This window comes from Diceros bicornis, chromosome 30 (assembly GCF_020826845.1).
Source record: "Diceros bicornis minor isolate mBicDic1 chromosome 30, mDicBic1.mat.cur, whole genome shotgun sequence".
Classification (NCBI taxonomy): Eukaryota; Metazoa; Chordata; class Mammalia; order Perissodactyla; family Rhinocerotidae; genus Diceros; species Diceros bicornis.
In genome coordinates this window covers 7,053,910-7,071,392 of record NC_080769.1, presented here as the reverse complement: position 1 = coordinate 7,071,392, position 17,483 = coordinate 7,053,910, and the positions used below count along the sequence as shown (strand labels likewise).

Below are 17,483 nucleotides of genomic sequence, written 5' to 3'. Positions count from 1 at the left end.
GGGGCCGCTAGTGGAAATGTACAATTCCCACAGGTGCAAATGAAAGTAGGGTGGGGAAGGACTGTGTACCTATTTTGCAAAACTATGTCAGACTCCACTTGTCAACAAAGATCAAAATGGAGAGAGTAATCATTGCCTATGGTGAGGCGACTTTCATTTGTGTGTGTTTGTAAAGAAGGATCACAATTCTAGGAGTCGCCTCCCAGCACTACCTTTCAAGGCAAATATCCCTGCAGGGGACGAGTTCTGGCTGGCATTCTGCTCAGACACCTAAACTCAGGGGGCTGTCACTCAGACACAAGAGGGCGAGTCTTTTGAACTGTCCAATCAGAGGCGGCGCCGGGGCAGGTGGGTGGGGCGAAGCTCCCCAGCCGCCCCGGAAGTTGCTGCTGGCTCCAGTCACGGTGGGGATCGCGTTTCCCCGCCGTTAAAGGCTGTACGTGGCTCTGCCGCCTGTTTTGTCAGGTTGTGACCTTACTGACCTCGGGAGTCATAGGAAGGAGCTTAGGGGACCCAGTAAATGTAGGAATGGTGAGTGTGCGGCCCCGGGTGAGGAGACGGGGAGGAGGGCTGGTCGGAACCGGCCGTGGCGGGACCGGCCTCCCCGCGGTCACCTCCGAGTCTGCGGACCCGAGTCCGGGGTGGCGCCGCTCGGACCTCAGTCCCCTCCGGCCGCAGCGTGGGGGCGGGGCCGGCAGCCGGGACCCCGGGCGTCCTGTGGTCACTGCGCGCGGCGACTTCGGCCCCGGAGCCTCTCTGGGCAGGTCTCCGCCTGCAGCCCCGCGTGTCCCCACGTGGTGCGGTGACCACGGGGAGGACATCAGGGGCAATCGTGACTCGGTCTCCGGGGCTCCTGCGTGGGAGGAGCTGTGGCCTGTGGGGTCTCCAGTCCTTCTTTCTCCTCAGGTGGCACTCATTTTCTTCTGAATTTTCCATGTATTTGGAGAGCACTGTCTCCAATCCACAACATTGTCCCCCCAGTCTAGGTCTTCCTAGGGCTATTGTTCAACCAATAGAAGTTTTTGTTCCATTTAGACAAGAGAACCTCAAGGTGTGAGATGGGTGTACTAAGTTCTCACATGCGTTTTCTAATTTTAGGTCAGTTTTTCTGTCCGTGTCCCTAGAGAACTTTGACATTTAAAAGGCCTTAGTATTCCTAAGGAAAATAAATTCCTATTTTAATGGATGTGAGGAAAAAGCACTTGAATTTCTATTTTCAGTGATATGAGGAAACAGATCAAAGCTCACGTAAATCTTTGGAATTCCTAGTTACTGCAGGGCTTCATTGCAAACCCCTAATGTCTTATGATACATTACTCCTTCCTGAAAATGTCCCCAGTGTGCAGTCTAGTGGAGGGACAAAGTATCATGCCCCTTGCCCTTTTTGTTAGAAAGGGATTGGTAAATTTTGTATTGTTTGCAGTTTTGTATCCATTAGTGTTTAAAGGATTATATCTTGGAGTAGTCTCCTAGTAGAAATGTTAAAATTAATTTTGTAAAGCAGAGGTTAAATAAAAATAATGACCGAGCATAAGGAAAAATAGTGTATATAAATTTCTCTCCTTATTTTAAATAAATAATGCATGGGAAGGTTTAAAAAATTTTTGAGAGGAAATTAACTTAAGAAGACTCCCTGCCTGCGGGTCCTGCCCCACTCCTCTGCTCTTAACTCCAGTCCCCCTCAAATAACCAGTGTTGATCACTGCTTCATCATCCTGTTAGTGTTTATGTAAAAACAAGCCAGTGTGAATGCCTATTTTTCTCACCCATGTTTGTTCTTATAATGAGTAGCCAGGGTCCACATATTTGGTGTTTGGCTTCTGAAAACTTAAGCCTCACCCCACCCTTTCCCCTAGGCCTTCTTATCTGGACGGGCTGATGAGAAAGCCTGGAGGCTCCTGCACTGTGAGCTGCTGCTTGCTGGGCAGCTCCTCCTGTGAGCTGTGCTGCCCTGTGTGCGTTGTTGACCCCACCAAGCCTGGGTTCTATATACACAGGACTCCAAGTTGACAGTTTTGATAATTCCTTGTCCTTTGGAAGCAGGGGTATGAGAATGGGGCCATCCTTCTTGTGGTCTTGTGTCCTATGTCTTGGGCAGAATCTGTGTGTTTACAGCGAAGGTGAGACTGAGGCTGGGGTCGCCTTGACATTAGGGGATGTCTGGGGTTTTGAGGATGATTATACTCTGTGAATGAGGTAAACTCATTAGATGGCCACTCCTTGAAGAGCAGTTATTTCAGAGAGAAAGAAAAACACAGGAAAATGCAGCCAGTAGGTGTTGAGATTGCAGAGGGCTCTCCAGGACGCCTGAATAACTGCTGCTGCTGCCCCTGTGTCTATTGCAACAAAGATCCTGACCCTCTGGGTTATAGTGGACAGCACACACAGTCTGAGTTTGGCCCAGCAAAGGGATTAGTTCAAACCCAACTTAAGCCCGGGTTGCTTAAACTCTGTAAAGCAACCATTTGTCGTGGAGGAGGCCTCTAACCCTGACGGCAGTGATTTGAGGCTCTCTGGAGGAGGGCCTTAAGATGTCCCTAGGCTTCTGATGCAAGAAGCTGCCCTGGACCCCACACTATATGCCGTTAGAGCTCCTATTATCATCTCATACTGAGATCTCTTGAAAATAGAGTCTCTGAGAAGCACTGAGCCTGTGACGGTCTACCAAGGCACCTGTTATGCCTTAGTGCTGGAAACAGCACCCTGCCAGCTCTGCCCAACTACTGACACTTGTGATATGAAGGAGCCTAACCTTGGCCCTGAGCTTATGCCACCTGCAGGAAGGGCGTGACCTTTCTTCAGTTCATTGAATGATGCTACAGTGATGAAGGAAGTCACCCCTCTCCCAGACTCCTTGGTTCCCTGGGGAGTTCCTTGGGATTAACTGAATGCACAGCTCTGGAGCGTGCATAGCCTTTAATGACAATACACATTTGTACATGACGGAGCTCAGTGGAGAGTTGCTGCTCTTCATCCCTTAATTGGGACATCCCTGATGAAGAACCAAACCCAAGTGTCACCAGAGCTACCAAACATCAGGCAGTCATCTTACCACTGACCAAAAAATTGGGCTGTTCTGCATATTTTCACAAACACTTAGTTTATGATCTAAGAGATGACCCTTTGTGGTAAAAGGACTCTGGGAATCTCTTGACTCAGAGATAATAAAAATAGAAATCAAGGTAACACTTGTCTGTACGTTACTAGGTCTACAATACAAGGACTCACCAGGACACTCGTTATCCACCTTGGAGTTCTGACGCTACTGAGAGTGACCATGGCACCTCTCAGAGTATACAGTGCCCTGCTCTCCAACAAGGCATTTGGTGGAAGTTTCACTTCCCTTGTGGGTCTCAGGCTCATAGAGCACCATACTGGCTTATTGAAATCAGTTGAATGAGAGATGTCCTGTTTCAGTCATCAGGGGCAAATTGTAATGAGTCTGTCTTCATCTTTTTTTTTTTTTTTTGAAAGACTCCAGTTTTTTTTGAACTGTTCCAGGTTTACAGAAAAATTGATCAAAATTCACATAGTTTCCACATAATCCCTCTCTCTGCATCCACAGTTTGCACTATTTTTCACTTTTTATATTACTGTGATACATTTGTTACAATTTCCAACCCATATGGATGCATGGCCGAGCACAGTGTACGTTAGCATTGACTCTTTGTGCTATATAATGTATGAGTTTGGTAAATGTATAACATGGATCCATCATTTGTGTATCATAGAGTGTGGTTTCACTTCCCTAAAAATCCTCTGTGCTCCACATATTGATTCATCCCTCCCTCCATCCCACAAGTTCTTCACAACCAAAGGTCTTCCTACTGGCTCATGCTGTTGTCTTTTCCAAAATGTCATATACTTGGAATCATACACTATATAGCCTTGTCGCATTGGCCTCTTTCCTTTAGACATATCTTTTTAAGCTTCCTCCGTGTTTTCATGGCTTGATACCTCATTTCTTTTTATCACTGAACAGTGTTTCATTGTATGGATACACCACTGATTGTTTATCTATGCAACACTTGAAGGACATCCTGTTGAAAACTCTGTCTTGCCAATTATGAATAAAGTGCCTGTAAACATTCATGTGTAGCTTTTGTGTGAACATAAGGTTTCAACTGATTTGGAAAAATACCAGGGAGCCTTAATGCTGGTTCTTACTCTATTTAGCAACAGTGTATTTTGTTTAGAAAGAAACTTCCTGTCTTCCATTGTAGGTGTACCAAATTCTATTTCCACCATCAATGAATGAGGATTACCTGTAGCTTCACATCTTCACCAATAGTTGGTGTTCTGAGTGTTTTGCATTTTACCCATTTAATAAGTGTTTAATGATACCTCGTTGTTTTATTGGCAACTTTCTAATGATATTTAATGTGGAGCGTGTTTTTATATTGCTTATTTCCCATCTATATATCTTCTTCAGTGAGATGTCTGTTCAGATCTTTTGCCTACTCTCTAATTGGGTTGTTTGTCTTCTGACTGTTGAGTTTTAAGAGTTCTTTGGACATTTCTAATAACACTCATTTACCAGACAAGCGTTTTACAAAGATTTTCCCTTATTCTGTAAATTATGTTTTTATTCTCTTAACACTTTCTCAGAACAGGCGTTTTTCATTTTACTGAAGTAAATTTTTTGTGTTTTATGTTTTGGTGGACCTTGGTGTTTGGTTTCATATCTAAAAATTCATCTCCAAACCTAAAGTCATCTAGATTTTTCTCTCTTATCTTCTAGGAGTTTATTCCTTTGGCATTTTACATTTAGGTCTGTGAAGTGTTTTGACCTAATTTTTGTGAAATGTGTATGGCCTGTGTCTACATTCATTGTGTTTCTGTGTGTATTTGTATGTAGTTATCCATTATTTCCACCACTTGTTTAAAAGACTTTGTTTTTCATTTGCGTTGCCTTTTCTTCTTTGTCAAAGATTACTTGAGTATATTTGTGTGGGTCTATAAGGAAAGCAATTGACTCACATATCCTTCAGCCTTGCTATACTCTCTTATTAATTCTAGGAGTTATTTCTGTTGTTGTGAATTCTTTCAGATGTTTCACAGAGACAATCATGCCATGTGGAACAAATGTTATGAATTTAGCTAGAGGATTCATAAGGATGTTCCATCTCAAGAAGTGGAACTTTCCCTCTATTACTAGTTTATCACAAATGAATGTTGGATTCTATCAAATCGTTTTGTAATTTCATTTCCGCTTGCTTTCCCTTTTTATATTAGTAATATCTGCCTACCTTGTTTTTTTTATCTTGACTAGATTTTTATCAATTAGTCATGTCTAAGTACCAGCTTTTTTTGTTTTCATTTTCTCCATTGATTTCCCACAATGACGTAGATTTCTTTTCTAATTTTTACTATTTCTTTTACTGTGCTTACTTTGGATTTACTTGGCTCTTCCTTTTATTGTTTCCTAAGGTAGATGCTTCCTTTAATGATTATAGATCTTTGCTTTTTCCAGTGTATTTGTTCAATGGCATAAATTTCCCTCTAAACACTGCTTTTGCTGCATACAAGAATCTTTTGTCTACTGTATTGTCATTTCATTTAGTTCAAAATAATTTTTCGTTTCTCTTGAGTCTTCTTCTTTGATCTTAAGTATTCTTTAGAAATATATGGTTGAATGTCCACATATTTCGGGGTTTTCCAAATTTCTGGTTGTTATTGACCTCTCTGTGAATGCCTAGGTGATGTGAGAAGATATTTTGTATGATTTCTGTTCTTTCAAATTTGATAAGATTGTCCTTTTTTCCCTAGAGGTTGTTGAATTCCCCAACTATTGAACTGGATTCCTCTATTTCTCCTTGCCTTATATATTTTACCACTCTGTTGTTACACATGTACACATCAAGGATGGCTGTGCCTTCTTGGAGAATAGACACCTTTATCAGTAGGTAATGTCCCTCTCTATCTCTGAAATTTCCTTGGCTTGAAATCTGCAGTGTCTATAATTCATATACCTATGCCAGTTTTCTTTTTTTTTTTAATTGATGTTTTAATATTTTTTAACATTGTGAAATTTTGGGATGTGCATTTTTGTTTGTCCATCACCATATATATGACTCCCTTCAACCCTTGTGCCCACCCCTCACCCCCCACCCCCACTGCCCCTGGTAACCACAGTACAGTTTTCTCTGTCCATGTGTTGGTTTATATTGCACATATGAGTGAGATCATACAGTGTTTGTCTTTCTCTTTTAGGCTCATTTCACTTAACATAATACGTTCCAGGCCCATCCATGTTGTTGCAAATGGGACGATTTTGTCTTTGTTTTATGGCTGAGTAGTATTCCATTGTATGTATATACCACATTTTCTTACTCCAGTTGTCAGTCGAGCGACACTTAGGTTGCTTCCACTTCTTGGCTATGGTGAATAATGCTGCAATGAACATAGGGGTGCATAAGCCTCTTTGGATTGTTGATTTCAGGTTCGTTGGATAGATTCCCAGTAATGGGATGGCTGGGTCATAGGGCATCTCTATTTTTAAGTCTTTGAGGAGTCTCCATACCGTTTTCCATAGAGGCTGCACCAGTTTACATTGCCACCAGCTGTGTATGAGGGTTCCTGTTTCTCCACATCCTCTCCAACACTTGTTGTTTTTTGTCTTGGTGATTATAGCCATTCTAACGGGCATGAGGTGGTATCTTAGTGTTGTTTTGATTTTATACCAGTTTTCTTTTGATCTACGCTGGCATGCAATATTTTTCTCCATCCATTTATACTACATCAGTCTGTGTCTTTATATTAAAAGTGGGTTTCTTCTTTTTTTTGTTTTTGTTAATTTTATTTATTTATTTTCCCCCCAAAGCCCCAGTAGATAGTAGTATGTCATAGCTGCACATCCTTCCAGTTGCTGTATGTGGGACGCGGCCTCAGCATGGCCGGAGAAGCGGTGTGTCGGTGCGCGCCCGGGATCCGAACCCGGGCCGCCAGCAGCGGAGTGCGCGCACTTAACCGCTAAGCCACGGGGCTGGCCCAAAAAAGTGGGTTTCTTGTAGACAGTATATAACTCAGTTTGTTTTTTAAGAATCTGATATTACTATATCCTTCAATTTTATTGAGACCGTTGTTGATTAAAGTATTTTGTGACAGAGCTGGATTAATCTTTAGCACCTCTTTTACTGTTTTTTTATCTTGCTCTTGTTTGTTTCTTTTTGTCTTCCACCTTTTTTTTCCATGTTCTCTGGCTGAAATAGAGCATTTTATCTGATTCTTTTGTTTCCTCTCTCTTAGCATAACAATTACACATTTTTTAAAAAGCTCTTTTAGTGGTTGCCATTGAGCTTTCAGTACCCATTTATAACTAACCCACATTTTCTGCCAAATAAACCTATACCACTTCACTGTGTGCAAGTACCTCATAACACACTATTCCCAATTTCCCCTCCCTGTGCTTTGTCACATTGCTGTCATTTATTTCATTCATCTTAAGCATCTCATTACCAAATACATTTTTGCTAATATTATTTTAAACAACTATCAACTGTTATTTTAATTAGAAATATAAAAAATATTTTACCTTCATTTTTTCTTTTTCTAATCCTCTACCTTTATCATTTGCATTCTTTCTGATAAATTTTGAACATTTCATTCAAAGTAGGTGCACTCATGACAAATTTCCTCAATTTTTGTCTCAGAATGTCCTAATTTTTCATTTATTTTTGATGGATAATTTTGTTCGACAGAGAATATATTCAGAAGTGTGTTCTTTGTCATTTTTCAATATGTGCTCTGTCTTTGATTTCTCTCTAGTTGAATATGATATTCTTGGGTGTGCATTTTTGAGTTTATCATGTTTACTGTTCTCTGAGTTTGCTGGATGTGCAGTTTGCTGGCTATCATTAATTTTAGGATATTTTGGTGATTATTACTTCACTTGTTTCCTCTATTACTTTCTATCTTTCTTTTCCTTCAGGTATTCCCAACCTGTGTATTTTAATGCTTCTGTTAAAGAGAGTTGTCCTAGGCCTAATGGATATTGTACTCTGTCTTTTTTGTTCTTTTCCTTTCACAATTATATTTGTTTCATTGTATGGCATTTCTGTCATTTCCCAACATGCTCTTGAACCTGCATTACAGAGAAATATCATGAAATGTGATCACAGTAAAAATGTGTAGATAATTTCCATGTGTTCATGATGCTGTTAAATTGATGAGGAGTGTGCACAGAAAAAGAGTTTTTGATGATCACATCATAGAATATATATTTAGTGATGACAGAATCATGTGTAACTTTCCTAGAAATGGAATGTAGATCCCCCATGCTGTCAGCCTTATGCATCCTACTCTACACATATTTGTGATGTTTTAGGACTCAGTGGCCATTGAGGATGTGGCTGTGAACTTCACCCCAGAGGAGTGGGCTTTACTGGATCCTTCACAGAAGAAACTCTACAGAGATGTGATGTGGGAAACTTTCAGGAACCTGGCCTCTGTAGGTAAGAATGAGGACATTCCTTCACTTCACCAATTGGAGAACGAGTGTTTCTTGCCCATTAACATTGTTCCAAGGTGTAGAATGGGAAAAGGGGAGATGTTGGTAAATAAACTTGAAATGGTCATAGCTCATCGTGGTCTTAGAATCTAAAATTTTTTGTATAATTTCCAATACTTTGGAATCAACTGCCTGGGTCTGCATTTCAGGAAAAACATGGGAAGATCATGACACTGAAGATCAGTACAAAAGCCAGGGGAGAAGACTAAGGTGAGTCACACTCACAATAGAAAGCAATGCCTCACATGAGAATCCTGATATGTTACAAAATTTTAAAAAGAAGCAAACAACATGAATAACGCTTGCTTCAAATTTAGCTGTTCTTAGGGGCCAGCCCCGTGGCATAGTGGTTACGTGCGTGCGCTCCGCTACTGGTGGCCCGAGTTCGGAACCCAGGCGCGCACCAGCGCACCGCTTGTCAGGCTATGCTGTGGTGGCATCCCACATAAAGTGGAGGAAGATGGGCGTGGATGTTAGCTCAGGGCTGATCTTCCTCACCAAAAAAAAGAAATTTAGCTATTCGTAGAAAATTTTGACCAAATATACCTTCTGAAATGTGAGGTACAGGTGCAGCTTTTACAAAATAAACTCACTTGGAAACAGTTCTAATAAATCCTGTATATGAATATCACCATTTGGATACTAGAAAGGGTGAAGTCCTCTTGTAGAGCATTCAGTATATTCAATTTCAGAGAATTCAGACAAGGCAGAAAACCTGAACTTTTCCTATAAATTATAATAAATATAACAAATATAAAAATCATTAATAAAGCAATGATTAATAATGTGCTCCTTATGTTTTACAGAAGTCATATGGTATTGAGACTCTGTGAAAGTGAAGAGGGTAGTCAGTGTGGAGAAAACTTCATCCTTATTCCAAATGTTGATCTGAACAAGAAAACTAGTGCAGCAAAACCATGGAAAGAAAGAGCATGTGGAAAAGTCTTCATGCGTCATTCATCCATTAATAGGCACGTTACTGGTCACACTGAACACAAACCATATGACTGTGAAAAATATGGGGAGAAGACATATAAATGTAAGGAATGTGGGAAAGCCTTCGTTTTTCCCAGTGTTCTTCAAAAACATGAAAGAACTCATACTGGAGAGAAACCCTATGAATGTAAAAAATGCAGTAAAGTATTTGCTTCTTCCAGGTCTCTTCAAATACATGAAAGAACTCATACTGGAGAGAAACCATATAAATGTAAAAAATGCAGTAAAGCATTCATTTATTCCAAGTCTCTTCAAGTACACGAAAGAAATCATACTGGGGAGAAACCCTATCAGTGTAAAGAATGTGGGAAAGCCTTTATAGCTCCCTCAGGCCTTCGATCACACATGATCTGTCACACTGGAGATGGACCTTATAAATGTAAGGAATGTGAGAAAGTATTTCTTTTTCCTAGTGCTTTTCGAATACATGAAAGGAGTCACACTGGAGAGAAACCCTATGAATGTAAAAATTGTGGTAAAGCATTCAGTCATCCCAGAACTCTTCGAATGCATGAAAGATGTCACACTGGAAAGAAACCCTATGAATGTAAGGACTGTGGGAAAGACTTTATTGCTCTCACCACCCTTCAAGTTCACATGATCACTCACACTGGAGATGCACCTTATAAATGTAAGGAATGTGGGAAAGTTTTCGTTCATCCCAGTTCATTTCAAATACATGAAAGGAGTCATACTGGAGAGAAACCATATGAATGTAAAGAATGCAGCAAAACATTCAGTTGTACCAGTTCTCTTCGAGTACATGAAAGAACTCATACAGGAGAGAAACCATATGAATGTAAAAAGTGCAGTAAAGCATTCGTTTATTCCAAGTCTCTTCAAGTACACGAAAGAAATCATACTGGGGAGAAACCCTATCAGTGTAAAGAATGTGGGAAAGCCTTTACAGCTCCCTCAAGCCTTCGATCACACATGATCTGTCACACTGGAGATGGACCTTATAAATGTAAGGAATGTAAGAAAGTATTTGTTTCTCCTAGTGCATTTCGAATACATGAAAGGAGTCACACTGGAGAGAAGCCCTATGAATGTAAAGAATGTGGCAAAGCATTCAGTTGTACCAGTTCTCTTCGAGTACATGAAAGAATTCATACAGGAGAGAAACCATATGAATGTAAAAAATGCAGTAAAGCATTCATTTTTTCCAGTTCTCTTCGAGTACATGAAAGAAATCATACTGCAGATTAACCCTTTGAATGTAAGGAATGTGGGAAAGCCTTTAGAGATCCTTCAACCCTTCGATCACACATGATTGTTCATGCTGGAGATGGACCTTACAAATGTAAGGAATGTGAGAAAGCATTCATGTATCCCAGATTACTCCAAAGACGTGAAACAAATCACACTGGAGTGAAAACCTATGAATATAAAGAAAATGGGAAAGTCTTCAGTTCTCATCAGATTTTCCGAATACGTGAAAGAGATCATACTGGATAGAAACATGAATATGCAAAATATAGTAAAGCATTTGTTTTCCCAGTTCTCTCTGAAGAGTTGAAAGAACTCGTACTGGAGAGAAACCCTGTGAATAACAGGAAAGTGGGAAAGCTTGTTTGTCATGCAGACTTTTGAGGATATGGGAGACTGCACACTAGAAGAACAACCATGTAAAGGTAATGCATGTGGAAAGACTTTTGTCATCCCAGATCTTAATGAAGGCATAAAAAGAGTCCCTTGGTTTGAACATCTTGGATGTGAACAACACCGGAAAGACGTCATGTGGCTTACACCATCATATGTGTAATTCCCACTAAAAAGAAATACAAATATAAGTCATATGAGAAAATGTGATGGAAATTAATGTGTAGGCTGTTGTAGAAAACTTTAAACATGAAAGCGTTGTTATGAAATTTGTAAACCTATTGTGCTTACCAAGGATCTTTCTTAAAGTGTGACATAAATAAATAAACGAATAAATAAAAGGAGAAATGGAAAATAATCACTGTTTTTTAGTAGGAGTAGCTAGAAGTTTTTAGTTTCAATGATCCACTAAGTCCCGTAGCCCATTTTGCTGTTCTGTTTTCATTTCCATATGCTTAGATGTCCAGCTATGTTGTGGAAAAATCAGACAGAAAAGTAACAGCTGTGAGGTTTAATAAAGAGCAAAAGAAATCATTTTTCCTCCATTTTTTTAATGATTAACTTATGTACTGGAGGGGAGTTATTCAACTGGGCAACGCAAGAGTGTTGTTTTTGATGATTGCACATTTTCCATTTTTTAGTGTCAGGATTACTATACATTTGTCAAAATTCAGAAGTATACAGGGGCCGGCCCCGTGGCTTAGTGGTTAAGTGCGTGCGCTCCGATGCAGGCGGCCCGGGTTCGGATCCCGGGTGCGCACAGACGCACCGCTTCTCCAGCCATGCTGAGGCCGCGTCCCACATACAGCAAGTAGAAGAATGCACAACTATGACATACAACTATCTACTGGGGCTTTGGGGGAAAAATAAATAAAATTATTAAAAAAAAAAGTATACATAAATATTGTATATTTATATAATTAAGAGAAAATGAATAACTGAATCACTTTCATATGTTAGGATAATGTTAAACTCTCTTGATCCTTGATTTTTATACATTCAACACTTCTTTCTAGCACTGTGGGATCCTTAGGAAGAATTGAAGTATTGAAAAGAAGAATGCAGTCCTCAACAGGCCTTTCTTGCAACCCTGTCTTAATTGAGAAAACACCCTCTGGGGTTGCACCTGCCCTGGTCTCCTACTCATAACTAAGAGTGAAATGAGAGGGCTCCTAGAATCTGTCTGTGAGTTTAAATCAGGTTCTGTGGACAGATCTGTAGAAATAACTGTGATTCTGAAACATAAAGGTGTCTCCTAAGTGGGATCTGCCTGGGAATATCCTCATTCGTACGCATTGCACCATTTCTCTCTGTTATTATCCATTGACCTTTTCCAGCTCTTCATTTCTCAACTCAAGCATACTCATGCCTGCTTACTTGGAAACATCCTTAGAAATACATGCAGATTCCACTTTGGAAAATTTCCACAAGACAATGCCAGACGCCTGTGAGCTGAGAAGGTCATGGAAGCAGTGGTAGAACCCATGTTGTGACACATTCTGTCAGCCACGGTGACTAGAAACGTCACGTATTAGCAGATCTGGTTGCTTGTATATTCAACAATGCTTAAACAGATTGACCTTTAGCAGAGAAATAAATGGCTCTAGAATTTGTCTAAATAAGTCAATACATGAGTGTCCCGTTACACACACCCGTTTCCCATAGAGGCTTTAGCAGCCTACTATAATGCATCTAAGAGTCTCCAAACCTCCATGGTGGACATAAATTGCCCAAGGCATTCTTGTACCAAAATTATGCTGCTCATCCAGTGCTACACACAATTAGAGAATCCACTGATGCCAACTGACAGAGTATTTTTGTAAAGGGAGGCCCTCCCAGGGCTTGAGTTGATCCTCCACAGCCAGCTTCACATTTTGCCTTGGGTCAGAAATGCAGGACCCATCAGGTTTGCTAATCAAAGGCCTCATTGAAGAGATATAGGTACTTACAGGATAGAGCCAAAAATGGTGCTTCTGGCACATCACACCTACAGGAGGAAGTGTGTTCCCCTCTTCTCTGATTGATGTAATACATTCTGGAGGAGGTCACCTCTGTTTTAGACTCACTGGCCACTTTGGCAGTGACTTGGGAGCATATGAATGACCAGGGAGTTCATATACTTTATGAACAGTGTGCATCACCACACCTGATGGGGTCCACTTCAGAGTTGCTCTGTTCTTTCCCTGGATCAAACAGGCCATCCTTGGTCACAGATTGGATCAGACTGATTAGTCAAACTCCAGGTAATTGTGCTAGCAATGGAGAATTCCCTGGCCAAGAATCGAACTCTTCCTCACATTTTTACAGATCCTCGAACCTTTTCCAATGATCTAGCTGTCTCATCCACCAATAGCAACAACTTGTGACCCAGGGTCACCACTTTGGCATAAAAAACTCGGGCATACCTTGCCTCACAATCCCCAAGTATGACTCAAGGTCACCACTTACTCTGCACATATTAAACCTCAGCCTGCAGAGGCTCATTTCATTGCTCAGGCTGATAAATTCACTTACATTTCTGAGACACATACTGACACCTCAGAAATGATGGCATTAATCTTGGCCCATGGGCCCCTGTGAAAGGAAACCACTAAGAGGCCTCTAACCTACAAGTCTAGGCAAAATTCAAGGGACTTCCCTCTCTACCATGGGTAACTTAGTGAGTGACCAATGCATCCGATGTGGAAAAAACATGTCACAGGTAACATAATCCATGCACGTTAAGTCCAGGTGGAGGAAGGGGGTCCCTGCAGCTGGTGGCAGATAGACTCTGTAGGGCTCCTCACCCCCTCTGCTGGGCTGCTTGCTACACTCAGACCATGGAAGAACCTTATATACACCAATTGCTCACCCTATCATACATGATCCCCCAGAAGCCAGAATCAAGGACTCACCAAGAAATTCTAGAAATTATTGGTATTATCAACTGTCTCAAAATAGAAAACATCAGGCTCTTGAAAAGGTATTTAATGGATCTTGTACCTCTCTATGACTCAGGCTGCAATGCTCTTACGATGGCCTAATGGCTTACTTAGCCAAAACTTGCATTCTCCTAAATAGATGCTCCTGCTGTTTGAGTTACATTCAATCTCCAGTCTTTGGGGCTTATTATTTTGTTCTCATCATCAGGCTGACTGGCACCTTATAAATAGAGCCTTTCTATTCTAGACTTTTCTGTCAGAATTGCCACTCCTACAGGTCTTTGATTTATTGTAATCATGCTCCCTAGCCACACTCTTATATCCCACTCCTGGGTCTTCCTCCTAACATCACCCATAGGCGGTGTGCCCTGCATGTCAATATTTCATTCTGGGCACCTGCCTTCAAGACCCTTTCAGTCCGTCCAACATGAATGTACTGTTTTCCTACCATTTGCACTCGTGTGCTCATCGTCCTGGGAGTCACTGGTCCTGACCTGGGCACACATGATGTCATTCAACAAGCACATCCTTACTGCCAATCAAGAAATGTCTAAAACATTCAAAATATGTGTAGCAGACAGCTAATGTTTGAGACATTTTACATGAAAGAAAACTCCATGGCAGCCCTGGTAGCTGATGAGTACTTGGGTTTGGACTATGTATTAACCAGCCAGGGAGAGTTCTTTCTCCTAAAAGGGCTGCTTGCCGTATGTGGGCAGGCTGCGCTGGCAAGGTGCCACCAATAACACGACAAATGATACAAGAAATGAAACAATAACATTAGTAAAATGTTCTGTCAATGTGGCCACATGCATCAAGATAATATAAACTGAACAGAGTTGTGGAACCATACTGACACTTTCTTTCCTGGCTCTCTCCTATACCCTCCAATGACAGGATTCAAAGATATTTTGGAGGCTTTGTGACCCTAATTATAATTTCTTGTCCTTTTCACATGACTTTTCAATTAATATTCAAATTCAAATTCATTTTATGAGATTTGTCATCATTCTGTCAATAAGCCTCAGAGTGAACTTTAATAAAGACACTGCTCTCATTTTTAATATTTGAGTCTTCATGAACTTAGATACCTGCTCACCCTGTCTGGCCCACAATGGATAAATAAGTCAGGAAAGTTGACACATGCCCCTTTTCTTTTTGTGCCAATAGTTAAGAGGGTCAAACTTTGAAAACCTGCTCCTCTACCCCTATACATCTTAAAGGTTGAAGCCATTCTCCCTACACAAGCCACCCCAACCCACTTACCCTTGCCCTGTTCTCCTTAGAAGGTACCTGTGAGTAATAAACATTTATATTATCTTGATGCATGTGGCCACATTGACTTGACATCCAATCCCATTTTAGGTAGGGGGTTAATTCTGCCCCCAAAAGGACAATGATAAAAGAGAAAATAACCAATGGGAAATGTATTCAGGTGAAAGAATTTGTATAAGATGAGGAAAAGAAATCAAAATACAGAGATTGCAGTATGATAATGTTTTTAGATGCGTTAGTCACAAAAGAAAAACTTTGAAACCACCCACATGAACTCTAGCAGTAGAATTAACAAGTGAAAATGGAATAGTCTCACAAGGGAAAATACAGCAAGAGAAGTGACTGGATGGTTTCTGTTCAGATATGTAAAGAGCTCTGAGTGATCATCTCATCTTCACAACAAGAGAAAATTGAACAATCTGCAAAGCAACCCCTCTTCTTAGATCCAAGAGAGATGAGATTACACGGCAAACCAACGCTCCCAAAATGGGAGATAGGCCAATATAGAGAATTACCGCTTACATGAAGGAGAAAGAACTGGAGGCAGCAGCCTCTAGGAACACGTAAACTGTTAACAGTGAATTTGTTGGAGACACAGATTAGACTAGCTTGAGTTAAAAGCTTTAGGGAGTCCAGTCTTAGTGAACCCCCATAATTTATGTATTTTTCCACCAGGAGCCCTAGGAAGTTTTCCCTGTGAAAACTGGAAAAAATTGTCTCATGCCTCATGCAGGAAATGGGGGGAAAACTTGATACACACACAAAACATTCTGTGCTCTGTAACTTAGGCCATTTCTCAAAGAAAACTAATTTGCCAAAACCTTATCTGATTGTGGAAAGAGCAGTCAGACAACTCCCAGACTCTTCAGGATTTCTCTTTGACCACAGGGGAGGAATAAATGCTAAGAACCTGTTTGGAAGTTCATAGTCCAGAGATTCTGCCCCCTCAGAACTTTACAGGTTTAATCATAACATAAGAGAACATTTTCCCACCCTAAGACCTTCCCACATATCAGCATGGCTCCAGTATAAAAACAGTGAGTTAAAACAGAGAATTGCAAGACACAGACTACCTAAGATTGCATTGCCAGAGATGCCCAAACACACCAGGGGAGAAAACACAAGGACACTTGTATGCAGAATAAGGCATAGTGAGAGAGAAGTTTATAGCAAGAAACACGTATATTGAAAAAGAAAGATATGAAGTTAATAAGGGAACTGGAAAAAGAACAACAAACTAAACCCAAAGTACAAAATGAATTCTCTGGGGCCGCGTGGCTTAGCGGTTAAATGCTCGCGGTCTGCTGCTGGCGGCCCTGCTTCGGATCCCGGGCGTACACCGATGCACTGCTTCTCGGGCCATGCTGAGGCTGCGTCCCACGTACAGCAACTAGAAGGATGTGCAGCTATGACATACAACTATGTACTGGGGCTTTGGGGGAAAAAAATAAATTATTAAAAAAAAATGAATTCTCTGAAAGCTACCAAATATGGGCAAAAGAAATTAAGAAATGTATAAATCAGTGGGAAAATGTCGTTTCATAGTTTTCAAGACTTCACATTGTTGAAATGGCACCACTCCATAAAATGATCTAGAGATTCAATTCAATACCTGTCATAATCCCAGCTGTGCCCTTTATAGAAATTGGCAAGCTGTTTCACAAATTCTGTGAAATTGCAAGGTAACCAGAATAGCCAAACCAATCTGGGAAAAGAAAAACGTACTAAGCGAATGTAATGAAGATATTATTGTATTGACACAAGTACAGATAGAGATCTATGGAAGATTGAGATTAGAGAAATGAACCCCCACGTATATGCTCAACTAATCTTTGAAAAAGGTACCAAAAGTGAGGAGAGAATATTCTTTTCATACATTGATGCTGGGCCAACTGGATAGCCACATGCAAAACAAAGAATTTGTACCTTTAAAACCCACAACATACAATGACTTACCAAAAGGGATCAAAGGCCTAGAGATGAGCGTACAAGTATAACAAAGTATATGAAACATAGGAACAAATTCCTGACCTTGTATTTGGCAAAAATATGTTAGAGGTGACACCAAGAGCAATAACGGGAAAATAATGGGGAATTTGGGCTTATGTACTATGGATTAGTATGATGGTACTAATCTTATGAGACCATTGTGGTATATGTGGTCAGTCGTTAACCCACAC

At 40.7% G+C, this 17,483-nt stretch overlaps 1 protein-coding gene across 1 annotated transcript; it reads left to right on the top strand.

Moving 5' to 3' along the window:
• The first annotated feature begins 413 nt into the window (after positions 1-413).
• LOC131394542 (zinc finger protein 709-like) lies at positions 414-10,793 on the top strand. Its single transcript, XM_058525926.1, has 4 exons — positions 414-531; positions 8,327-8,453; positions 8,659-8,719; positions 9,316-10,793. Exons 1-4 carry the CDS (start codon positions 529-531, stop codon positions 10,712-10,714), a joined length of 1,590 nt encoding a protein of 529 aa, XP_058381909.1. The 5' UTR covers positions 414-528; the 3' UTR covers positions 10,715-10,793.
• Positions 10,794-17,483: the final 6,690 nt, after the last annotated feature.

Coding starts and splice junctions, on each gene's coding strand:
- LOC131394542 (XM_058525926.1), top strand. Junction 8,454..8,658: donor CAGGAACCTGGCCTCTGTAG/GTAAGAATGAGG, acceptor TCTGCATTTCAG/GAAAAACATGGGAAGATCAT. Junction 8,720..9,315: donor AGCCAGGGGAGAAGACTAAG/GTGAGTCACACT, acceptor TATGTTTTACAG/AAGTCATATGGTATTGAGAC.